We start from the raw sequence: 23,982 nt of genomic DNA, 5'->3' as shown, positions 1-23,982 counted from the left end.
AGGTCATATCGGAATGTTGCATATTTTTATAAAAGACAATTCAACAAACTCGTTTGGACAGATGTGAATTGCTATCTTAAAAGCTAGTCAAACATAATGTAAAGCCACACTGTTTTTCTCTGAAGGAATCAGTTGTTTATAAAGAGACGTTTGAAGTTCTTTAAGGTAAGAAACATTAAAGGATATTGGATTCGAATAATTTGTAATAATTGACTACATGGAAGAACTTGCATGGCAGCCAGGACCTTTTACTATCATATTGTGATTTAGAAACTATCCTATTCTTATATATGTGATTCGTACAACACTTTAGTCATTCATATCTTTGTGTAAAGATTTAAGAACTGCAAGCCATATCTTAAAACGTAACAAAATAAGTCTATAAGTATACAACTAACCTTTGTAACACCATATGGTTCCTCAAATTATAGAAACAATGTTTAAGAAACTGAGTTAATAATTAGCTTAGATATACTTGCCATGATTATTTTGTTCAAATGGTTAACTGTTTATATAGTCAAAGATATTAGAATTTCTAAAATTCCCTCAAATGCACCAGCACGGAAAACATATTATATTTAATATCGCGAAATGTTGTGGTGTCGGTCGAAGGGGCGGGGAACAAAACTTAGGGTAGCAATAGAGAACTTAGTTACGTATAAATTCATCTAGAATAAAAGTAACCATGCAATGCTTCCAAAATCCTATCCTATTTCTGGTCTGCACTTCTCTTGTGGTAATGGCATGGCAACGGTATTTGTATCATTTTTAAGTATGCTTTAAGAATAGCATATAATTTCTGGTAAATATAAATTACTTATTTTGCGGATCTAAAAAAAGGTAGAGGTTTCCTGGGGTTGGAACGCCTTATTATGAGTTTATTTTATAAATAACGAGAAAAAATAGAGAGAAAAACCAATTCAGTAATCCCTTGAACACCCGTTTAAAAGTGCTTGCTATTGATATTAGTAAGCTGGTTATAAAAATTTCATTTGTGATATTCTATTTCATTTCCTCGATTTAACTATGATTAATCTAGAACACAATGGCAAAAATGCTTGTCTCTGTTGAAATATGATAATATAGGTAAATGCTTTTGCATTTGAAAAAACGAAAAATACTAATAATCTATATAGACATTGATTGCAGTATTTTTGTATGTATTAATATTTTATGACTGGAATATGTCTAATTTTAACGATTCCGGCATCGCAATGATCAGTAAAAAAAAACTGATGGTAGAATATATCGCTACACAAATATAAAGTTCAACCAGATGACAATTTTAATTATCAAGAAATTAAATAAATAAACTTATAAAGACGAGTATAAAAATTTGATCAGAGTTATTTCCCCTTTACTATATATAGGAGGTCAAACGGAATTTCACTAAAACAGATTTAAACAAGTTAATTTATGCAGTTTTATATTAAATAGTAATGACATCGTCATTCAAAAATTCTTTTTATATGCTTATCCATTTGATAACGTTAGTTATGAAAATTAGTCATTTTTTGTCATTTGATATCAGACCATATAGTCCGCATATGTTGAAAAAATATTTTTTCATTCAGGAGGGAACGAAAAGACCGTTTTACATAAAAAAAATGAATAAATTTGACCATAGTGATTACAACGATTGGATAATATCCACCACATATTGATTGCGGTTGTAGAGCTTTCAAAAGAATAACTTTAACTTTACCACTTGGAAATCCAAACTTTTGGTTGAATAGCTTTCTTGCTATCTCGTTGTAGAGTATTTTTTTTTTATAAAATCTATAGACTCTTTCCGAAGTCTATATATCGTTCTGGACATGCATCAAATAGTTCCCACTGGACGTTAAACAGCAAACAATCTTCTCGTTTGAATTGTTTTACACTGATTGTCACTTCGGGACTTTTTATAGCTTACTGTGCGGTGTGGGCTTTGCTCATAGTTGAAGGCCTTACGGTGGCCTATAGTTGTTAATTTCTGTATCATTTGGTCTCTTGTGGAGAGTTGTCTCATTGGCAATCATACCTTCTTTTTTATATTAAGTATATAAATCCATATCATTATATATTTTGATCGGCAGTTCTTTTGACAATGTGAGTAAATTAATCGTATCACAGATGTTTTTAGTGTTTGTTCTTATTCAAAATAAAAATTTCTAACCTGATATTCGTAATCTTTGAAAAAAGGAAATGCGAATGGAAATAAATGAAATTAAGTGTTTGATGTTTTGTTTTAAATTATCACAAATTGACATGTTACAATGCTTAAAGAGAAAAAATAAAATAATGATTGCACAGCTACAATGTAAGATTGAGAAGAAAGAAATGTCCTATTTTATAACAACTGACAAGGTTGTGGTATTGAGGAAGACAAATAGTTGACCTTGAACTAGCTTCCAATAACATTACATTTGCTCGTCTTAATAGAAGTTCCCCTAGAAACTTTGTTATAATCAATGCTTTGTAGTTGGAAAATATTTTATAATCGTTAGGAAAACATACTGAAATATTCTTTCAACAGAAATAATATTCCAAGATGATATTTATTCCATTTTGGAACTTATGTTAGAAAGAAACTTGGATTCAAACACAAATTCTTCCCTTTTAATTTAGATAACTGGAATAACAAAATGTAAACAGAAAATGTACAATAAAATCAGTTCAGTGCTTTATTCCAGTGTTGGTGTTATCACTATAATATATAAGACCAACATATTCTTATATCTATATGACGACTCAGTGGATAAGAAATCCGCTAATCAAAACACCGTACTAAGTACATATTGCAGTTACTTAAAAATAATGGTTTACTTGCTGAAGTGATGACACACCGTTCAACAATATAATATCGGCTGCAGTACTTCGGAGTAGATTTTATTTATTTAGAAATAAACGATATTTGTTTGAAGTATTAAAAACAGCTAATACAAAGCCAATAATAAGTGTATCCTTTATAATAATGTAAAAAACATCTGCTTAATCCTTTTATTTCTACTTTATTATAAAAATAGTTTGCTACATTTAATATCAAATAGAATAAATACCAACTGTTCTTCAGTTCAAAACATTGAATAAGACAGCTTAAATGTTATGATATTAGTTTATTCTCTTATACGTAATTTGTTATACCAGCTTAATAAAATTTACATTTATAATTCGATTGAAATGATATCCAGTTGTATTGATCATTCCATAAGACTAAAAAACTTGTTGATCCGTTGAAACCAGTAAATACAAGTTAATTGTAAATAAAGAACTACGAGACACAAAAGATTGAGTCGCCAAAACATTTAATAGAATTTTATACGTAAGAAAAATAAACCCGACATAACATTAATTTTATCAACTTTCTTTTAATTTCTATACACGAAAGTATTTGTATGGCCCAAATGAAAGGATCTAAATTTATTTATTTGTAAGGTCGTAAGGGGTCTTTGGTGAATTATTGACATACTTTGACAACTTGAAAGAATGACTTATTGATAAAGTACTCAGTGAAATTGTTATTCTACAATACCACAGTGTGAAAAAAAGAATTGCTCAAGTTTGCTTGTGTTGATAATTGATAAAATACAAACAAGAGATACGTAATGTCTACATTCGACTAGTCAATACACATAAACGGGCTCTTTTATTAAGATTTTGTAAATTAGACCTAGGTTGAACAGTTTCAAAACTTCTGCAATAGATTTTGATACTTTGGAGTTATCATGGAACTAAGCAACATTGTTTGCAATTCTGTAGACGACAGTATGACGTCTTATTAACGAACGTCTGCTAAGTACTGGACATTATGCATATTCACCCGGTAAAGATTCCAGACAAACCGAACAGAAAATCTATTCTTAAGCGCCAAGATCCAGACGTTTATTATCCTGTACTAGCCGAACTTTGTAAGTACAATTTTATACATTGTGATAACTTTGATAAAACCTACTGTATTCAAAATATACTGTTACCAACAGACTTAACCACCTACTCATATGTTTATGTATGTATTATCTTTGTATATTCGATTTACATAGACGAGTACTTGTTAGTGCAATATGTAGATACGGCATTTTTGGCTATGTCGCTTTTTTACTTTGATAAATCCTTTTTTTCATTTTGATATGAGCATTATGTGTTCTGGTCTTTGCGTCCATCCTTTCGTCCGTCTGTCCCGCTTCGTGCAGGTTAAAGTTTTTGGTCGAGGTAGATTTTGATGAAGTTGAAGTCCAATCAAATTGAAACTTAGTTCACATGTTCCCTATGATATAATCTTTCTGATTCTTATGCCAAAATTAGAGTTTTTATTTTATCCCATTTTCACGGTCCACTGAACTTGGAAAATAAAAGTGAAGATGGGGCATCCGTGTACTATGGACACATTCTTGTTTTATTTAAATCAAATGAAATTTTGCATCAGATTTGTAACTCTTTTTTGATATCACACAACTACCTGTACATATTAAAATAAGAGGTATGATTGACGATGAATACGAAAACATCACCAGAGGCTAAAGACGTGATCCAAGCAACTATAGGTCAACATACGCCGACCTTTATCAATGACCAAAACCTACACTTTACAATAAGATATAACTGTCCCCGACATGACATAATGTAAAATAATTGAAAGGAAAAAAACACAACAGCCAGATTAATGTGCTAGCAATAAAAGAAAACAATTAAGAAAGACAGCAGGCAACGATAACCACTAAATTATAGCTAGACTCCTGACCTTGGACAGGTGAGTACATAATGGGTAAAACATGTTTTGCACCTATTATCAACCTGTTTGACTTCTCTTTGGTCGGGTTGTCGTCTCTTTGAAATATTCCCCAATTCCATTCTCAATTTTATAATAATGCCAAACGTGTTAATGTGTATAATACTAATATATTGGTTTATGCCCTTCTGGAAGATTTCAAACATCATTCCCAGCTGATTTCTTAGTATTACAACTTTATAATATGAGTTATTCATTCGAATCTTCAATTTCAATTCAATATAGTTCGTACATCTGGATAATAACATCAATAGGCTTCCCGTCAATGGCATTCACATTTAAAACATGAATTTAAGTGACAATTGTATAATTTATTGATTTATTCGAGCATTTAAAATTATCTCTTTTTATATGTTAGTTGTGACGCAATTTTCAGACAAAATTGCCAGTAATTGGTTTAAATTGACACCATAAAACATGTCCCATATTTTTTGTTCTTTAAAATTTGAGATAATAGTCTATTTCACGGTAAAGGTGGTACAAGAATGCATGTCGAAACATACAAAGACAAAAAATTACAGGAAAAAATTAAATTTAAAAAGCGATCTTCATTTCTATGAAGAAAAATGGAAATCTCGAAGCAGACATTCTAAGCACGAAGACCTCTTTGTGATTAGAAAATCTCAGAGCTGTAATTTTGATAATGTTCAATGCAGAGGAAAAAATATTTAACGTTTGTATAAAGCATTACCGAAGAGACACGAGTTGTCGAAATCCGCACCAGGTACAGTAAAATTGGTACCGTTAATGTTATTTAAATGTTTAATAAAAAATGAAAATATAAAAAAGATGCTGAATGGAAATTCTTGCATGTGTTAGTACGTTCTTCAACAATGAGAAATATCCTTAAAGGTTGTATACAAGAGCCCTTAAGACACAACAAACATCTGGATTTTCGTGGTTTTGCAAATTTCTGTATAAAAAGCCTATTTAAAATATATTATTCGTTAAACATTTGAATTCGTGGTTCATTGTAACCATGAAACCCACGAAAATTGGTATCCAACGAATAATAATTAATCCACAGTATTACAGATACCAACCGACAACCATTTAGTTACAGGCTCATGACTTAGGACGTATATATATATATATATATATATACATATATAAATTGTCAGGCGGAAGGTATTTGATACGGGAAATATTTAGCTTGTCATTGTAACAACGGAATTGTTATCATTTCATAAATACAATATATCTGTAATCTTTTAAACAGTTAAGAAAATATTTCAATACATATTTGTAAAGCCATGTAAAGTGTAGGGTTTAAGAATTGAGAAAATATTACTTTTGAACAAAAATATCGGACGAAAAAGATAATATTGGTTATAGTGCTTGGAAATTAATACGTAAAGGGTTGTATGTCTAAATTTTAGACAACGAAATAATTTTACACGTCAAATTTCCCTCTTCACAGTCTAATAAAACTGATAAAAAAAAACCCAAAAAATACTATTTGGTATTTGTTTTGTTTCGTACGTTTGTTCACGAATCGTTATAAATATAATGTAATTTGATGGGACTGTCATACAAGTGAGAGGTTTAGCGCAATAAAACCAGGTCCAATTCACCATTTTCTACATTTGAAAATGTCTATACCAAGTCAGGAATATGACAGTTGGTGTCCATTCGTTTGATGTGTTTTATCATTTGATTTTGCCCTTTGATTAGGGACCTTCCGTTTTGAATTATACTCGGAGTTCAGTACTTTTGTGATTTTACTTTTTGTTTATTTACAATTTATTGGAAACAACCATTCCGTGGTAAACTCTAGATGCCTATTGTTTTCGCGATAAATTAATGTTAGTAGAATAAGACTTTCGTGATGACTGCTCATTTCCATCGTAAAAAAAATATTCAAGGCACGACTCTATTCTAAGAGTTTTAATTATTAATCGGAAAAAGTGAAATAACAACATTACAGCTGTGGAAAATATCTTACACATACACATAACCATAAGAGTAAAAACTGTTAACGTTTATTCAGGAGTGTTTGGTTGTAAGATGAGATGAAGTGGTAGATACACTTATAGTAAGAAAATATTGGGGAAACTATAGATAGATATAAGAAGATGTGGTGTGAGTGCCAATGAGACAACTCTCTATCCAAATAACAATTTAAAAAAAAGTAAACCATTATAGGTCAATGTACGGCCTTCAACACGGAGCCTTGGCTCACACCGAACAACAAGCTATAAAGGGCCCAAAATTACTAGTGTAAAACCATTCAAACGGGAAAACCAACGGTCTAATCTATATAAAATTAAAAAAAAACGAGAAACACGTTTAAATTACATAAACAAACGACAACTACTGTACATCAGATTCCTGACTAAGGACAGGTGCAAACATTTGCAGCGGGATTAAACGTTTTAAGGGAAATGCTCATTTAGCTTAATAGTTTTGATATATATTCTACAGATAAAAATGCATTTTATGAAAAGATTTATTGTTATACCTTTCAACGGGAGTGGACATTTGAATTATAAACCAAATACTCAGTCATTTAAATGGTAAAATTTCTAATTGATTTCATGAGAGCATCATGTATCATCCATGTAAATGGCCGTTCTCCGCTCAACTGTAATTCTTGAGAAATACGACTTTGACTCAATTTGAACTACGTATATATTTTCTCTCTGAATCACAAATTTTAATAGGTAAGCTAATAGGTTCAACCGAACTTGTTTTTCTGAAAATGTCCTGTACAAAGTCAGGAAAATAGCCATTTTTATATTATAGTTCGTTTCTGTGTGTGTTACATTTTAGTTTTGTGTTTCTGTTGTGTCGTAGTTCTCTTATATTTGATGTGTTTCCCTCAGTTTTATTTTGTAACCCGGATTTGTTTTTTTCTCAATCAATCGATTTATAAATTTAGAACAGCGGTATACTACTGTTGCCTTTATTTTATAGGTAGTCGAAACATAAATGAATACAGAACATAAAACATAAAGTATCGAACAAGCAAATTCTGCTTATATAAAGTGAGGAAGTCAGTTGGGGTTCAACTAAAATTACATAATTTCTTATCCATAGTTTTAAATACAAACATGCCAGATCAAAACACTGGTTGTCTTGGACTATAAGTTCACAAAGAGTAGGTTATAGAAGTATACAATACGTAATATGGACATACTAATGATACCAAATTCCTTCAATTCATTTCAACTGCCCCATGGCATCTTCCCTGTTTTTTTTAAACCATAAAACTATAAGATTAGACTTTTCTTGGCGAATATCTACCTTTGTTTGTGTGAAATAACATATATTGTAAACAATGGGCGCTAATCACAAAACTAAGCAATTACATATCTATGTTCGTAAGCACACCACGTCTATAGAATAACCCTTGTAACCAAGGACAACAGTTTTGGAAACCAAACAAATAAACTACAATGAGCATCAACCATAGGGAATTCAAGAATTATTTTTGCCGTAAGATTTGTGCTCGTTAATTAGTATGTTTATTTCAAAAGGGTTAATTTTCATTTGCCTCACTATTTATATTTATATACAGTATTCTTTGAAGGGGCACTAGCTACGAGATATATAAAAAGCTAAAGTAATATTTGTTTTGGTTCAATCATTAATGAAAGTGAAATAGTTAAATTATAATTCGCTTTTAGCAGACAGTATGGTTCTATATTTTTGTCAAATTAAACTAGCAAACATTAATGGTAACCTCATTGAATCCGTCTTCATGTGAACGTCAATTTAACCACTGTACATAACATAAAAGAGACGGATAACGCACGAAGTGTGCGTGTTCGGTTATAAAAAAGAATGTCAACATTGAAGGTTAAACAAAAGGAAAAAAATTGATTGACTGATTCGAGTACAAAAAAAGCAATCTTATACAGGTAGAAAGATAATCAACATATATATTTTTTTTTATCTATAAAATAAAATAAAACAGACATAGAAAAATCCAATCGTTCGAGTTCGTCGGAGGTCTTAGGAGGTCAACTTTATAGTTCATATAGAATAGTTTATACATATTTTGGCTTCTGTAAAAAATATTTTATTCGAGCGTCACTGATGAGTCTTTAGTAGACAAAACGCGCTTCTGGCGTAAATATAAAATTTGAATCCTGGTATCTATAATGAGTTTATATATACAAAAGAAGCGAAAGCTACATATTATTGACACCATGCACTGTAAATGGTTTATTCTAGACTATTTATAATTTGAATAAATGTTTTACATGGTTATAAATCAAACACTAGTATGATAATTTTAGTCAAATCGGTGAGAATGAATTTGACAGCTAGGTCCCTTTTAACGGGTTCAAAATTTGAAACACCGCTGTAAAGCTACATTCTAGGTTGAATTCTTGACGGCCGATGCATATATTTAAAAATAAATCTAAAACCTACTGAACTATATATTAGAATTACATTAAATACTTGATGAAGGCATCTCATTTAAACGTTTTCTGACAATGAGCAAGTGATTAATTGTTTAAAGATTAATTGACAGATATGAAATTAATACTACATCAGTTGATGAATAAATATGCTATTCTTTGGTCTACATGTGTTCATTTTTTTTTTAGCAAAATAGATGTTTAGTTATCCTTTTTTATTGTATAATTTCTAGACCAGTTATCAAGATTTCAATATTTCAAGATAACACATAATGGACAAAGATATAACATTGAATTAGATAATTATTATAATTCTAGCAATTTTCATCCCGTTGATTTGAACTTTTAACAGGGGAAATGGAAAATAAATTATCTTCATGTCAGCAACTTGAACCAATTAGAATGCATTAAAATATTTAAAATCTATAAGTGCCTGCGATTATTATAAAATCATAACATGTCTTTATATCAATTGATATCAATTTGCCACCAAGCTACATTAAGGTAGGGAAAACATTTAAACATGGTAAATTCAGCAATTCAAATGTTTTCGTATTTTGCAATGTATACCTATTTCTGAACATACATGTTTATATCTCTCGTCATCAGTTATATGAACATATGTACATTGACCTATAATGGTTTACTTTCATAAATTGTTATTTTGATGGAGAGTTGTCTCATTGGCACTCACACCACATCTTTCTATATCTATACGTTTTATATTTATTATCCATAGAACTTTAAGTTAAAATGAAATATAATTTTGAAGAATTTATATAAATAATTAAAAAATAAAAAGTAAAATCACAAAGATACCGAACTTCGAGATCAATTTACCACCAAGCTACCTTTAGTTAAGGAACAAATTTTAACATGATGAATTCAGCAATAGGAAAATAAGTATTATATTTATCATGCATAGAACTTTAAGTTTAAATAAAATATATTTAAAAAAGCGTGGGGGCAATATATATGATATTAATATGCGTTTCTATATATAATGTAATTCAAAAAAAGATTACATTATATGTGCAAGAAAATATTAAACTGGATGAATGTTAAATGGTATTTTTAGCAATTATACATTCATAAATAAGCAATATATTTGTAATTTTGAAAATCCATTAAATGAATGACAAAATTGTTATGGTTACAAAAGTCATCAAATATTCAATGAAATGTGGCATTATCATCGAGACGTGTATTAATATACAGCTACTTATTATCGTCTTGGTGTTTAGATTAAAATAAATCTTCTATCATCTTTATGTATTTGTCATACATAGTTGTTGTCCATTCGTTTGATGTGTTTTATCATTTGATTTTGTCATTTGATTGGGGAATTTCCGTTTTGAATTGTCCTCCGTGTTCAGTATTTTTGTGATTTTACTTTTACGAATAGTTGTTTGTTTTATGCCATTTAATGAGGCTAAACAACTATGTATCTGAAAACCTTACGTACGCGATATTATTCTTAAAGAATATTATTAAGTAATCCTGCTGTTATCTGCTCTTTGATCGGGTCGTTGTCTTTGACATATTCCCTATTTCCATTCTCAATTTTACTTGATGTTTAAGTGGGAAATGATACTTCTTCTAATGAGTCATTCGTTGCCATAGTTAGGCGAAAATGATCGTTTTCTTCATTGTCCTTGTCTTATCTTACCATATTCGACATGACGGCGGTTCTCTCTTGACATTAAATCATTTGTTTACTTTTCATAACAACTAATCGTTTTACATTGGGGTTTGCCCATTATTGAAGGCTATACACTGATGAGTAGTTAAGTAGAAATTTTAATTCACAGATTTTGGTCTAAACATAAATGGATAGGTGTGTGTTTGAATATGGTTTTATAAAGACAAACATGACAATTGAGAACCAAAGGAACAGTCGAATGAACATCAAATGTCCCGAACTAGGGGAGGGGTCATGAACATGGGACAGGTTTGACCGACTCAACCTTGCATATTAATGTCAGAAATTTAGGAAGGTCTGTTTATCTAAACGTTTAACAATGATCTAAATGGTAATTGGTTTAAAACAAGAAATTTGAATGAGGTTTTGATTCGATATATCCTGTGAAAACAGTTCACAGATAGTAGGTAGCTGTTAACCTTTGAAGTAGCAGTTTCACATTTGACATTTACCTCTATATTAAAATAAAAAGTAAAATCACAAAAAATACTGAACTACGAGGAAAATTCAAGATGGAAAGTCCCTAATCTAATGGCAAAATAAAAAAAAATCAAACACACCAAACGAATGGATAACAACTGTCATATTCCTAACTTGGTACACGCATTTTTTGAAGTAGAAAATGGAGGATTAACATAATTTCCAACAGCCATCAACAGAAATCCAGATGTGAAACAAAGCCCCGCTAAAGATTCATGTCAGCTCATACTTGTAAACACAATATCCAGAAGTCACTTGATTGTTGCTATGCATATTCACAAGATATGAAATTAAATCATTTCTTTTGTTTGTTAAATTCCATTTATGTGTCAAGTTACAAAACAAGATTGGCTGTGTGTGCTGTTTCCTTCTCTTTGAATTCAATAGGATATATATTGACTCATAAATTCATCTAAATTGAATTTTCAACTGAATTTACAAGGTTAAAGGAGCTAACAATTTCCAAATTCTTCTCTAAAATTTTCGTTTGAAAATTTGAATTATTAAGAGGCTACAGTTACAAATCGCTCATGGATACTAGCAGTTGACAAACCATGGTTTTGGCTATTCTTTTCAGGTCCTTTTTTGGCTAACGATCGCACTTCTTTTTCAGTTCATGCAATTTTCTTAGTTTTTTCCCTTGGTTTATATCTTTAAAATCGATTTATGAGATTGGATCATGCTAATGACTAAAGTGAAAACTTTGTTTAATACAACACATATTGTTACTTTGAAAAGGAAACTGAAAAAAAACCTAACAGTAATGTATGTGAAATTTTTGTGTATCTATAAGTGGCTTTCGTTCTGCCCTTTTGACGGGATTTTATCTCTTCGACATATTCCCCATTTCCATTCTCAATTTATCAAGCCTAAAAGTCTGAGAAGAGGTTGTGCCTCATTTCATATAGCGCATGTGTAATCATTACATAACCACTTTTGTCCAGTTCATTTTTCGCATATATGACAGTTATTAAAGGTATCAGGATTATAATTTAATACGCCAGACGCGCGTTTCGTCTACATAAGCCTCACCAGTGACGCTCAGATTAAAACAGGTATAAAGCCAAACAAGTACAAAGTTGAAGAGGATATGTATGCACAAGTCATCATTTCCGTATAGGATATTATTTTTCCTAACTTTCGACTGATATATTTGATGATATAACATGTAACTGGATATGTACTACGTTTCTAGTGCAAGTTAAAAAAAATCCTACTCTTAGAAATAATAATCATTATAATAAAAAAAAGTTGAAAACAATCTTTATTTTTAGAAAAAAAACAATATTTGTTACATAGCTTATCCTACTTGATATCCTCAAATTTATGTCAGAAAAATCTCGGCCTTGAAACATTGTTAAAGTACTTCACCTATTATTATACGACGAAGAGAATGGAGTAAAATCAAATTAAATTTTACTTTTAAAATTGAATAAAAATTAGGTTAGCTGATAGAATAGATCTCAATCATATAAAAGTTTGCAATTTAAAGTTTGCTGTTATCAGAAATCCACACTTATAAACTTTAGAATTCTCACTTTTAATTCTGGCCCACACGAAGTTTGACGTTTTTCGTACAAAGAGCTGTATCAATATAAAGTATTACCCATTAATAATCAAACATTTATAATGTTTGTTAGTTTCATTAGAAGAGAAACCCGGTATTGTATTGTGTCTGGTCAATTATTAATCCAAACACCCTTTCGTTGAGTGCCTTTAGGGAAAATAATTATATATTTCCCAATATTTTCTACAAGCTCGTTAAGATTATTTCCCGATGTCAAACAAAGACTTTTATTTTTTCTTATTATCGTTTTTTATACTTCATATACCTTATCTGAAACTTGACAACGAGCTAAAATTGGTTGTTTATTTGTTTTAGTCGAAAGCATGAAATAAAACGTACTTGCGCCCCTGCTGTGACCCTGTGCCCAATCTGTTACCTGATTAAATGTAACAATAAAGCAATCAAAAAGAAACTTAATATACCATTCAATTCACATAACAATAAAAAAATCTGTGAAAGATTTACATATAAATGACTGGAAATCGATTTTATATTACCTGCATACATAGTTTATCCCACTTTCACCCACTGGGTTAGGGTCAGCGATTCAGACAAACCCATCGTGCAGTTGCTAATTCCAGACAAGTAACTAAGGATTGTTAAAACTGTGCCTCATTGTTCAGGTAGCACTTAGCAAATAAACAGGTATGTTTATTATTAAATATATTTCAATAAATGTTCATTAGTATATATTTAATTTAATTTATTTGAATATGACAACCAAAAGAAAAACTACAGAGAAAGTCATTGAAGTTATTTTTTTTTAATGCAAAATATCTTTTTAGAATATTTTTTAAAGCTATACATACATGTTATTGCGACGTCACAAAGGAGTACTTAGCAAGACATAAAGCAAAACAATCAGCACATTGATAAGATATAGGTCAAGACAATATTTTGTTTCCAGGTCACTGAAATACTTTCCCCACCAAGAATCATAGATAAACAATACTCGCCCAGAAAAGTATAGGGCAAAGAAACTAATTTCAGTTGCTCAGAATAAGTTATATGAAGACAAAAGTAATCCCAAAACAAATTGAATACAAAATTTCGATACAATAAAGCACACGATAAAGTCAGACGTCAGTAGTTTACCGATGGTCACATCGCGTTACCAAAAAAACTGAGAGAATCACATTAACTCATAATGGAGTAAGACTAAAGTACACGAAAAACTAATAATTTCTTAGTTATACTGAAAATATTTGTCAATTCCATAGTATGTATATAACCTTAAGAAATATCTAAATACAGTCCCTTTATCTTGATAGGGTTTGCGTTGCTGAATTGATATATATCGTGAAAGTATCTGTTGATTTTAAAGTCACTCGGTCAAAACATATATATTTGTGACAGACAATATTACTGTCTACATACATTATAGAAAAGAATCATTATTTATAAGAATCGGACAACTACACATTCATGTCTCACTATAAGGTTTTCTACTTTATATTGGAGCGCGGGGTAATTTAGTTAATTGCATGTTCTTTTATTTTTTTGTGATCCATTTTTTACAATTACATTAGCCAATGCAAAATTGGAGGTAAATAATAAATGTCATGAATCAAAATCATGACAAATAAAGGCACCAGTAGTATACCGGGGTTAAAACGTCATATATCGATTGAGAGATAGACGGAAATATGTCTCAGGTCAACCTTAAAATTAATAGCAAATAAATAACTCCGAAGCAAAAAATAAAAATGATTTACTGTGGATTCATATTTTTCATGGGTACCAATTTTCGTGGTTTAAGGAAAGCTAAAATAAATGTGGATATTTAATTTCGTGAATTTGGCAAATTCTGCATTCTTTCGTGTAGAAAATTTGTTGTAATAAGTTGAACATTAAAATTTGTGGTTCTCCTGTACCAACGAAATCCCAAAACAAGTCTATAGTCTATAAGATTTGAAAAAAAACCAGTTCATTTGATCATCTCCAGGTATTTCGCTGTAAATTGTCATTTATGGTTTTATGGTCTGTAAACACTTGTAATTACTGTTACCTTTTTACATATCAAATATAATTTTTGACTGTTCAAATCAGGTTTAATGAATCTTTTTTTATAGTGTTAAAAGGCATATCAATGAACCACGCTAGCCTTTCAACCTACTTTAATTACGAATAACAACTCTGAACTTGAACAATTAAATTGCGGCAATTTAAAGTAGCAATAACTCTTAACACAAAACTTTTTTCAAACAAAACACATAATAAAAACAGTTCATTAAGGGTTAGTTGCATCTTACTCGTGTTCCACTTAAATAAAAAGAGAATTCAAATAAATAGCTAAAATAACACCACTTCTATGTCGTATCTATCTGTAGATCGATGGTTTCACTTTCACTACAGTCAACTTCCCATTGACAATAGGAACAAACACTATTTCGTCTCTTCTTGAAATGCCTAGTACCAAGTCAGGAATTTGGCAGTTGTTTTCAAATAGTTCGTTTCTATAAAATTGAGAAAGGAAATGGGGAATGTGTCAAAGCGACAACAACCGAGCCATAGAGCAGAAAACAGCCGAATGTATGTTAGCATTTGATTTTGTTGCACTTCGACGTTGTTTTTTTCTTTTTTTTTCTCTTATTGGATGTGTTTCACTGGGATTTGGTTTGTAACCCGGATTGGTTTTTATACGCCCGGGACGGGACGTATTATGGAATACCGTTGTCCGTCCGTCCGTCCGTCCGTCCGTCCGTCCGTCCGTCGCCCACACTTCGGACAATAACTCAAAAACACCTACACCAATTTCCATGAAACTTAAGTGAATTGTTTATATCTATTGACGTAAGCTCCCTTTCGTTTTTTTTTAATTTCAGATTTTAAGTTTTGGATTTATGGGGCTTTATTCATAAAAAAGGGGGGATTTTCAACACTTCGGACAATAACTCAAAAAGGCTTTCACCAATGTCCATGAAACTTTGGTGAATTGTTTATATCTATTCATGTAAGCTCCCTTTCGTTTTTTTTTAATTTCAGATTTTAAGTTTTGGATTTATGGGGCTTTATTCATAAAAAAGGGGGATTTTCAATACTTCGGACAATAACTCAAAAATGCTTTCACCAATGTCCATGAAACTTTGGCGAATTGTTTATATCTATTGATGTAAGCTCCCTTTCGTTTTTTTTTAATTTCAGATTTTAAGTTTTGGATTTATGGGGCTTTATTCATAAAAAAAAGTGTAATTTTTAACACTTCGGACAATAACTCAAAAAGGCTTTCACCAATGTCCATGAAACTTTGGTGAATTGTTTATATCTATTGATGTAAGCTCCCTTTCAATTTTTATAAATTTCAGATTTTAAGTTTTGGATTTATGGGGCTTTATTCATAAAAAAAAGGGTGATTTTTAACACTTCGGACAATAACTCAAAAAGGCTTTCACCAATGTCCATGAAACTTTGGTGAATTGTTTATATCTATTGATGTAAGCTCCCTTTCAATTTTTTTAAATTTCAGATTTTAAGTTTTGGATTTATGGGGCTTTATTCATAAAAAAAGGGTGATTTTTAACACCTCGGACAATAACTCAAAAAGGCTTTCACCAATGTCCATGAAACTTTGGTGAATTGTTTATATCTATTGATGTAAGCTCCCTTTCAATTTTTATAAATTTCAGATTTTACATTTCCGTGTTATGAATTTTTATGCTTAAAAAAGGGGGGATTTTTCCAATTTTGGGACAATAACTAACACTTTCACAAAATTTTATAATTTTGGGACAATAACTAACACTTTCACAAAATTTTATGTATGGATGAAAAATTAAAGACAACAAACTTAGTTAAATTTGAGGTAGCCTTAATAGTGCCAATTTTTTTGTGCATTTTTATTTATTATTTGGGGGGGGGGGTATTTGACAGGGCTCACACTATTTCTAGTTGATCATATAAATTCATTTAAAGCATAAAAGACAAGTTAAAAGAGCAACGGGCGTATCATGCGCTAAAGCGCAGCCCTTTATTTCTCTCTCTCTCGATATATGACTTTTAAACATCGGTATACTACTTTTGCCTTCATTCCTTACATTTGTCATAGTTTAAAAAAACTGTTGAAAGTATTGGGTTCTAATCATCACATACGGAAAGACGATAAACAACTGAAATTATCATTTCAAAAACTCGTTAACAGTTGTTAACAAATTGCACTTAGGTTCTCAATGTTTACGATAACGACTATGTCAGTCCACGTTCGACAATTACATGTAACTGAAGGCATCTTTGTTCCTAGCTTCCATGATGGACATTGGATAGCCGAGTTATGCAACCACATGCGAGAATGCTCTTGTCGACTAACTTTGTCGAAGTCCGTTTAGAGTCAACACAATTATTGTGTTATCACTCCCATATTTGTCTGTAAATTGCTACGCTTATTGTTTTCTTCCAGCGTATCTGTTGAAGCATGACATCAATATTTAGATCTGACATTGATTATCTTTATTATGTTTCAACTCGATAAACTTTACGCTATTTCAACTGACCTCGATATTCTTTATTTTTATTTTCAGTAAAGTAGAATGTAATTTGGTAAAACTGTTTGTAAAAAAAACCCAATTGACATTCTTTAAAAAAACACATTTTTTTCACTCTTAGTTGTCTTCCGTACGATAATTGGTCAGATATATTTTTATCGCTAATCTAGATCGTTTTCTAGCAGATTAAAACATAATCTTTCAAAAGATTTGTACCTTTAATATTTTTTTTTTCGATTTGTACCAGAATAACTACATTTAATTGCAAATTGTTTATCACAGCATTAAAACTTGAACTGTAAAACCTTAATGAATCAATGAATTTTAAATAAACCGACAACTAATGTTGATCATTCTCTACCACTTGAAAGGCATTATAGAATATTTCAGACATTTTCTGCTTACATTTTATTTGTGTACACAAAATCAATTTTTGAAACAAAAGACTTAAACTGCAAATGCTTACAATTGATTTTTATTACAGTAAATGTATCAAAAAATATTTTTTCTAAACAGAAGAACGATTGTATGTAAGGAAAGAGCAATGATAACTCTATAATGATTAAAACTAGTTAAGCCTTTTTATATAAAGAATTAATTTATAGTATTTATCCGGATACACTGCTCGCATGGACGTTGGCATACAAAGTATTTTATTGATGCACAGGACTGGATATTTTTTTTTATTATGCCATTCGCTATTCTTGTGGTCATGCTTGAAACTACTTCACAACATATCATATCTTTTATTGTTTACTTAATTCGTGTTTATACATATATTAAAAGGGTTGCCATTCAGCAATATACTATATATTGAGGTTTTGATTAGGTAGTGAAAGTAGTATTGAGTTCTCTCAAAATTTGCCATAGAGCATGAGGTACTTTTTTTAAATTGAAACCAACTGTTCCGTTTCAAATGCACATACAATTTAAAAGGACTACACATTTATCATGTTGATGTTTGTTGCCAAATGTTACATTTTCTTGACTGTTTGTAATAATTATGTGTGTACACAACCGAATAAGTCGATACAGTATACCATATTTCAGTAAGAAACTATATATTATACTAGTATATGGCTATATTGAAATGATAAATATAAGAAGATTATTTTGAGTGTTCCACTTCAGATCCTATTTTTTCGCAGCGTAATGTATATTTATATTTTAGGTTTAACCATCTTTATGTTATTCAAATGTAAAAATGTGGGTTTTTGATTTAGTCCAGTATTGCTACTATTTAAATTTCAAAACTGTTAATACATTTTAGTATATTGAAAAGGTGTATATTTGACAGAACTTTAAAGGTAGATTACTTTATTTCACCATCTTTGATAATAAAATAGCAGTATTATTTTCTGGAATCCGAAAATTTTGTGACCGAATAACTTTGTTTTTTAGATTATAGAAAAATATTTGATTTATCATCATATCAAGATTGTTTTTTGAAATACTAAATGTTCGTTTTTGTTCGATATTTGATTTTTCAACTTATCCATGTAAAAGAGATAACTCTTATATTAATTTCTTTGTAAATCAATCTTTATTTGAATTTTTACTTGTAACATACATACTGTTTACTAATCACAAAAAAGTGCGTTTTCAGGAATACTTTTTGCAAAACATGGCCACTTTAGCACAACTAGAAGCTCGACTGGTAGTACAGGGACCCACACTTTTTATTATATTTATGAAACAACAAACGCACGATAAAATATACATTTTGAAAAAGTATACGAAAGTTCTATCTAACGAAAGATTAAGTGATTATCCACCTTTTTAAAGTAACTATATGTGACATGATTAGTATAAATGTACCAAGCCCGGATTAGACGTTCTACCCAACCATATCTGAAGTTATTTTAACTGATCGGGCGGAGCTTTGTTTTAATTTGAATAAGGACAGTTTATTTGAAGATGTGTGTGATAAGAATGATTGCCGTTATAATTATTACTGATTTCTAATCGCCTTTCACTGTCATCAAAGGAATTAACAAAACAATGACTGGACTTCATTGATGAGTTTATCCTAAAACACCTATCTATAAATGGACTGGTTTATTGTAAGCGAATCGGTTAAACTCCGCCCAATCAAGTGAAATAAATCGAGTAATAACAAGATATAAAGTTTTAAACAAGTCTAGATTATGACAGTCTACCCAAGTTACAAACATTTTATTTATACCAGGTCAGGATAAATACCATCTCCTAATGTGTAAAGATATAATATGTGTTTTAAATGAGGATTATGACAATCAACTTATGCGACAACACCAGTATATTAAATCTCAACAATATTCATGCATACTTTATCGATTTTAATGCTTACAGCAGATGTTTCTAATAAATCTTCATTTGATACTTTTATTTTTGGTTATGATTTAACAAGATGTTGTTTATATACAAAAGTCATAATTGATACACATGATTACTTTCTAAAACTATACCTTGTAAAGTATGAATTGAGTTAACGCGATGAATGAACTTTGATTTGTTGAAATGATAATGTCACGGTAAAGATTTACAGAATAGAGCATAAATTATGACGAGTTATGGGCCCAGCTTAAATAATGTTGACGAAAAATTAATAGATTATTAGCCGTTTTAGTGGAATAATTGAAAAATTTCAATTTCGCGTACACCTTAATTTAAAGTGCCCTTTAAAAAATCTCGTGGTTTTTGTGTAACTAAAAAAATATGGAAATACGCATAGCCCTCTGTCGGGTTTTTCCCCCTTTTTTATTTTCAATTTTATTTCTATCAAAATAAGGACGTATGCAAATGTGTTCAAAATACATTATGAAATTTTATTAACGTTATAATTCAGTCAGATTCTTATGTTTAATAATGTATTATCAAATACGGAAAGTTGTATAAGGGCTAACTGCAGTTGTTTATTAAAAAAATCTGATGTAAAGCTACCAACTGCTGTTCAGCTATTTAAAATAATAACAGTGTTTAGAAAAACTTTCTTCTGTGGGCATGAATGCTTTTCTCAAAAATACCTTCAGTGAATCTTAAAGTCAAGAACGTGTGATTTGAAAATTGATATACATTTATTTTATAATGGATCCAAATTATAGTAGTATCCTTAGATGATTGAGTTGTAATTGGAATAACGTTATATGCATTACAGTTTAATTGCCTTTCAATTTAAATATTTGTTTAAAATTTCATCGGGTAAATCTTTTAATCACATTTTAACCTTTTAAATCATTTTATCTAGAATCTTTTTTTTACTAAAGTAGTGGTTAATACTGTTTAAATGTCTTATTTGTGATGTTCTATGCGACGAATATACCTTTCAAAAATCTTATTATCCCCTGTAATTGTTAATATCTTACACCTGTCAAACAATAAGAAATTTAAACCATACTTTGAAGTATTTTATTTAGTCCACTCATCGTTTAAAATTGATTTGAAAGACTATGTTTCCACAAAAATAGTTTGACAACCAAATATCATGAGTCTATATCCACATGAAATGGGGTTAAATTGATGAACCTTGCTTGTCACCACAGTTTTAGAAATAAATTGATTTAATATCTACTACTAGTGTAAACTAAAATGCAAACACTTTGATATAATCTTTCTTAGAACCATTGCAAATACGTTGAATACTTTGATAGAGAGGGTACACAAAATCTCGTACGACATCTTAAAGTCAATCTGTACCATGCTGTTATACGTCATTTCGAGCTTCTGGAAGAACAATTTATAAAATTCCCAACAAGGTTGGAATGTAAAGTGATTCTTGATTACAACGCTACTTAGACGCAAGCCGAATATTTCTATTAAAGACATTATCCATAAATATAATTTTGTTTTGCAGACGAAATACCGACGGTAGCTACACCAGTACCAGACGCACTAACTGACAAGCCTAAGGATTACCATTGGTTGTGTTGGCCAGAGCCTAAACCAAAGGACGAACCACCACTAAGACCCCATACATCACTAGGTATACATAGAGCTCTGACACCGTACGGAGGAGTACCAGGTGACGATATAGAAGATCGACCTAGCAGTACCATTCCAGGTTATGCTTTTGGAGACTCCGAGGTAAGTTGTTATGAATTTAGACAACAGAAGTTAATTACGCCAGCTATAAAACGATGTTTTATCAACAATTTTCTATATAAGAAAATTCCTGTACCAAATTAAGAATATGACAGATGTTATCCATTCGTTTGATGTGTTTGAGCTTTTTATTTTTCCGTTTGCTAAAGGACTTTTCGTTGAGAATTTTCCTTGATGTTCGGTATTTTTGTTATTTTACTTTTTACCGATATTCAAATCTCATTCATAAATCGGTTAAGAAGATACAAATCTAGGCAAAAAATACTGGGAGATCAGTAACATTTTTAAGAACACGTTCACACACAAGTTCTGGTTCAATAGTCCAATTGTATATACTGGGAACCGACATGAAATACCCATGATGCGGTTGTTTTTAGTATAGATTCTAGGTTATGATGTTGTTTATCATTTTAACTAAGTGTTATAGTCTTCTATCCATTGGTATGCTGTTAATTTTTACTGTTTAGTCTATTTTTGTTAATACTCTTTTGTCGTGGTAAATAAACATCCCTCTATTGGGTCGTTGTGCTATGGTCATTTTGTTTGTGTTCTAGTCTTAAATGTTTGCCTCTGTGCTTTGTCGTGAGTGTCGTTATGCTAATTTGGTTTTTCTTTTTGTTATGATTGATGATTTTTGTTTGTTCTTCTTTTTGATATAATTGTGGGTTTTTTTTTTTTTTGACTGATTACAAATATAACACTATGTTGACTGCTCTACCACAATTTTCAGCCTTTTCACCTATTATGTCTGTTTGTTTCGCTCACATAGTGTTATGAATATAATACAATTATATGCAACTGCCATACTATTAATTTTTTTTAGCTAACTTACGATGAAACCAGGTTTAGACCACCGGTTCCAATCAAGAATTTGATAATAACTGTCGATTCGTTTGATGTGTTTGAGCTTTTTATTTTGAGCTTTTGATGAGAGAATTATCATCTTTTGAATTTTCCTAGCAGTTCGGTATTTTTGCTTTTCTACTGTTCACTAAATTAATTGATCATTGAATCTTTATAACTTTTAAAATATAAAGGGTTTCTACCCAGACACAGCTGATGGAAGACAGATTTGGTACATTTTCGGAATTTTAGGTGTTCCTTAGTCATCATCGTTATACGGAATTGCCATTTTAACAACATGTATTTTACTTTTGCAGTCATTAATTTTTTCTGCAGGTTTTTAGAGGACCTTTATTCTTTAAGATGTCTCATAGAAGAAACATGCACTGTGACATTAAGTTTTTGAAAATATGTTGAATGCTTTAATTTCATTTCATGCGACACACGTTATGTATTTATATGATTTCCTCCAAGTCTTTATAATCCCATTTTGATAACTACATTATAATATATATAAAAATGAAGTGGGGATACCAATGGATCAATCAATAGCTGTATAAAGCAAGTTAAATTACCGTTTTTATAATAACTTATAATACACATTAAGGTTTAAAAATCAAATTCTTTTTGTCACGTGTTTCGGTAATAAACTGTTCAATCAAGTATATTTATGAATATATAAGAAATGCATTTGAAACCAATCATATAAATTGAATTTTCCTCGGAGTTCAGTATTTTTATGATTTTACTTTTTTAAGTACTGGGATAAATGAATACGCATCTTCTGAAACTACAATCAGAAACAAATGAGTACAAAAGATAACAAATGTTCAAATCGCGTAAATCAAGTTTGAAACAAGACAAGTAAAAAACAAAACAAGTAAAAAACAATACAATATTTTTCTATTGTGTGAAAATTAGATTTCTACATAAATGTCATCATAAATAAACGTCAATTTTGAAATAGGAACAAATGATAAGATAACAATGATTACAAACAAATGTTGGGGAAAATAGATATTTTAATATCAGAACATATTAAAATGTAATTTATATTTCAATTGTTCATAGAAATCATTTAACGACAATTACTGTAGTCTGTGCGATAGAGCAGAGGAAACTGATTAATCTGGTAACTACATATTTTGAATAATTGATATAGCTCTAGTCATCGTGTAGTTGAGATTAATGATTCGGGAAAGCTTAGATTTCAATTAAAAGGAAATAATTAACTGACCTATATGGCAAAAAATCTCATAACACTTTAATATATTAAATTGACTGACTTCAAAAAAAGCCTCATGGATATAGAAGAGATAGGTTTAATCTTTCAAATACATGTATAATACTTCTGAAGATTGCGTCCAATATTGCAATATTGTAAAGCACTTACATTTGTGTATTCAAGTAAGAATTAACACTTGTTCTTACTTAATTCCCTTCAACAAAGTTTTGCACAGAAAAAAGTATTTGTGTACCTATTGTCAATAGACACATTAATCTAAACATTTAAGGGATGATTTTTGCCAATATCAATTTAAATGTAATATGCTACCTTCGACATATATGCTAAGTAAACTTTCTTCAAGAACCCTCAGTGCCAAAATGTTTGAAGTAACATACACAAACCATTTAAGTAAATCAACACAACATTTACAAAATTAGGATTTCGGCATTGCAAAAAGCAAGTATTA

At 30.3% G+C, this 23,982-nt stretch overlaps 2 protein-coding genes across 3 annotated transcripts in view; one reads left to right on the top strand and one right to left on the bottom strand.

Moving 5' to 3' along the window:
- LOC143072550 (uncharacterized) overlaps positions 1-23,982 on the top strand; it is a 43,645-nt gene that overhangs the window by 8,520 nt on the left and 11,143 nt on the right. The window contains exon 4 of the mRNA XM_076247536.1: positions 21,198-21,427. Coding sequence (XP_076103651.1) covers positions 21,198-21,427 — 230 coding nt within the window. The remainder of the gene's footprint in view (positions 1-21,197; positions 21,428-23,982) is intronic.
- The window catches only part of LOC143072551 (uncharacterized), a 105,484-nt gene that overhangs the window by 79,998 nt on the left and 1,504 nt on the right, over positions 1-23,982 (bottom strand). The window lies entirely within an intron of this gene.

This window comes from Mytilus galloprovincialis, chromosome 4 (genome assembly GCF_965363235.1).
Source record: "Mytilus galloprovincialis chromosome 4, xbMytGall1.hap1.1, whole genome shotgun sequence".
Classification (NCBI taxonomy): domain Eukaryota; kingdom Metazoa; phylum Mollusca; class Bivalvia; order Mytilida; family Mytilidae; genus Mytilus; species Mytilus galloprovincialis.
Note: the sequence above shows the minus strand (reverse complement) of the source record. Positions and strands in the feature narration are given on the sequence as shown.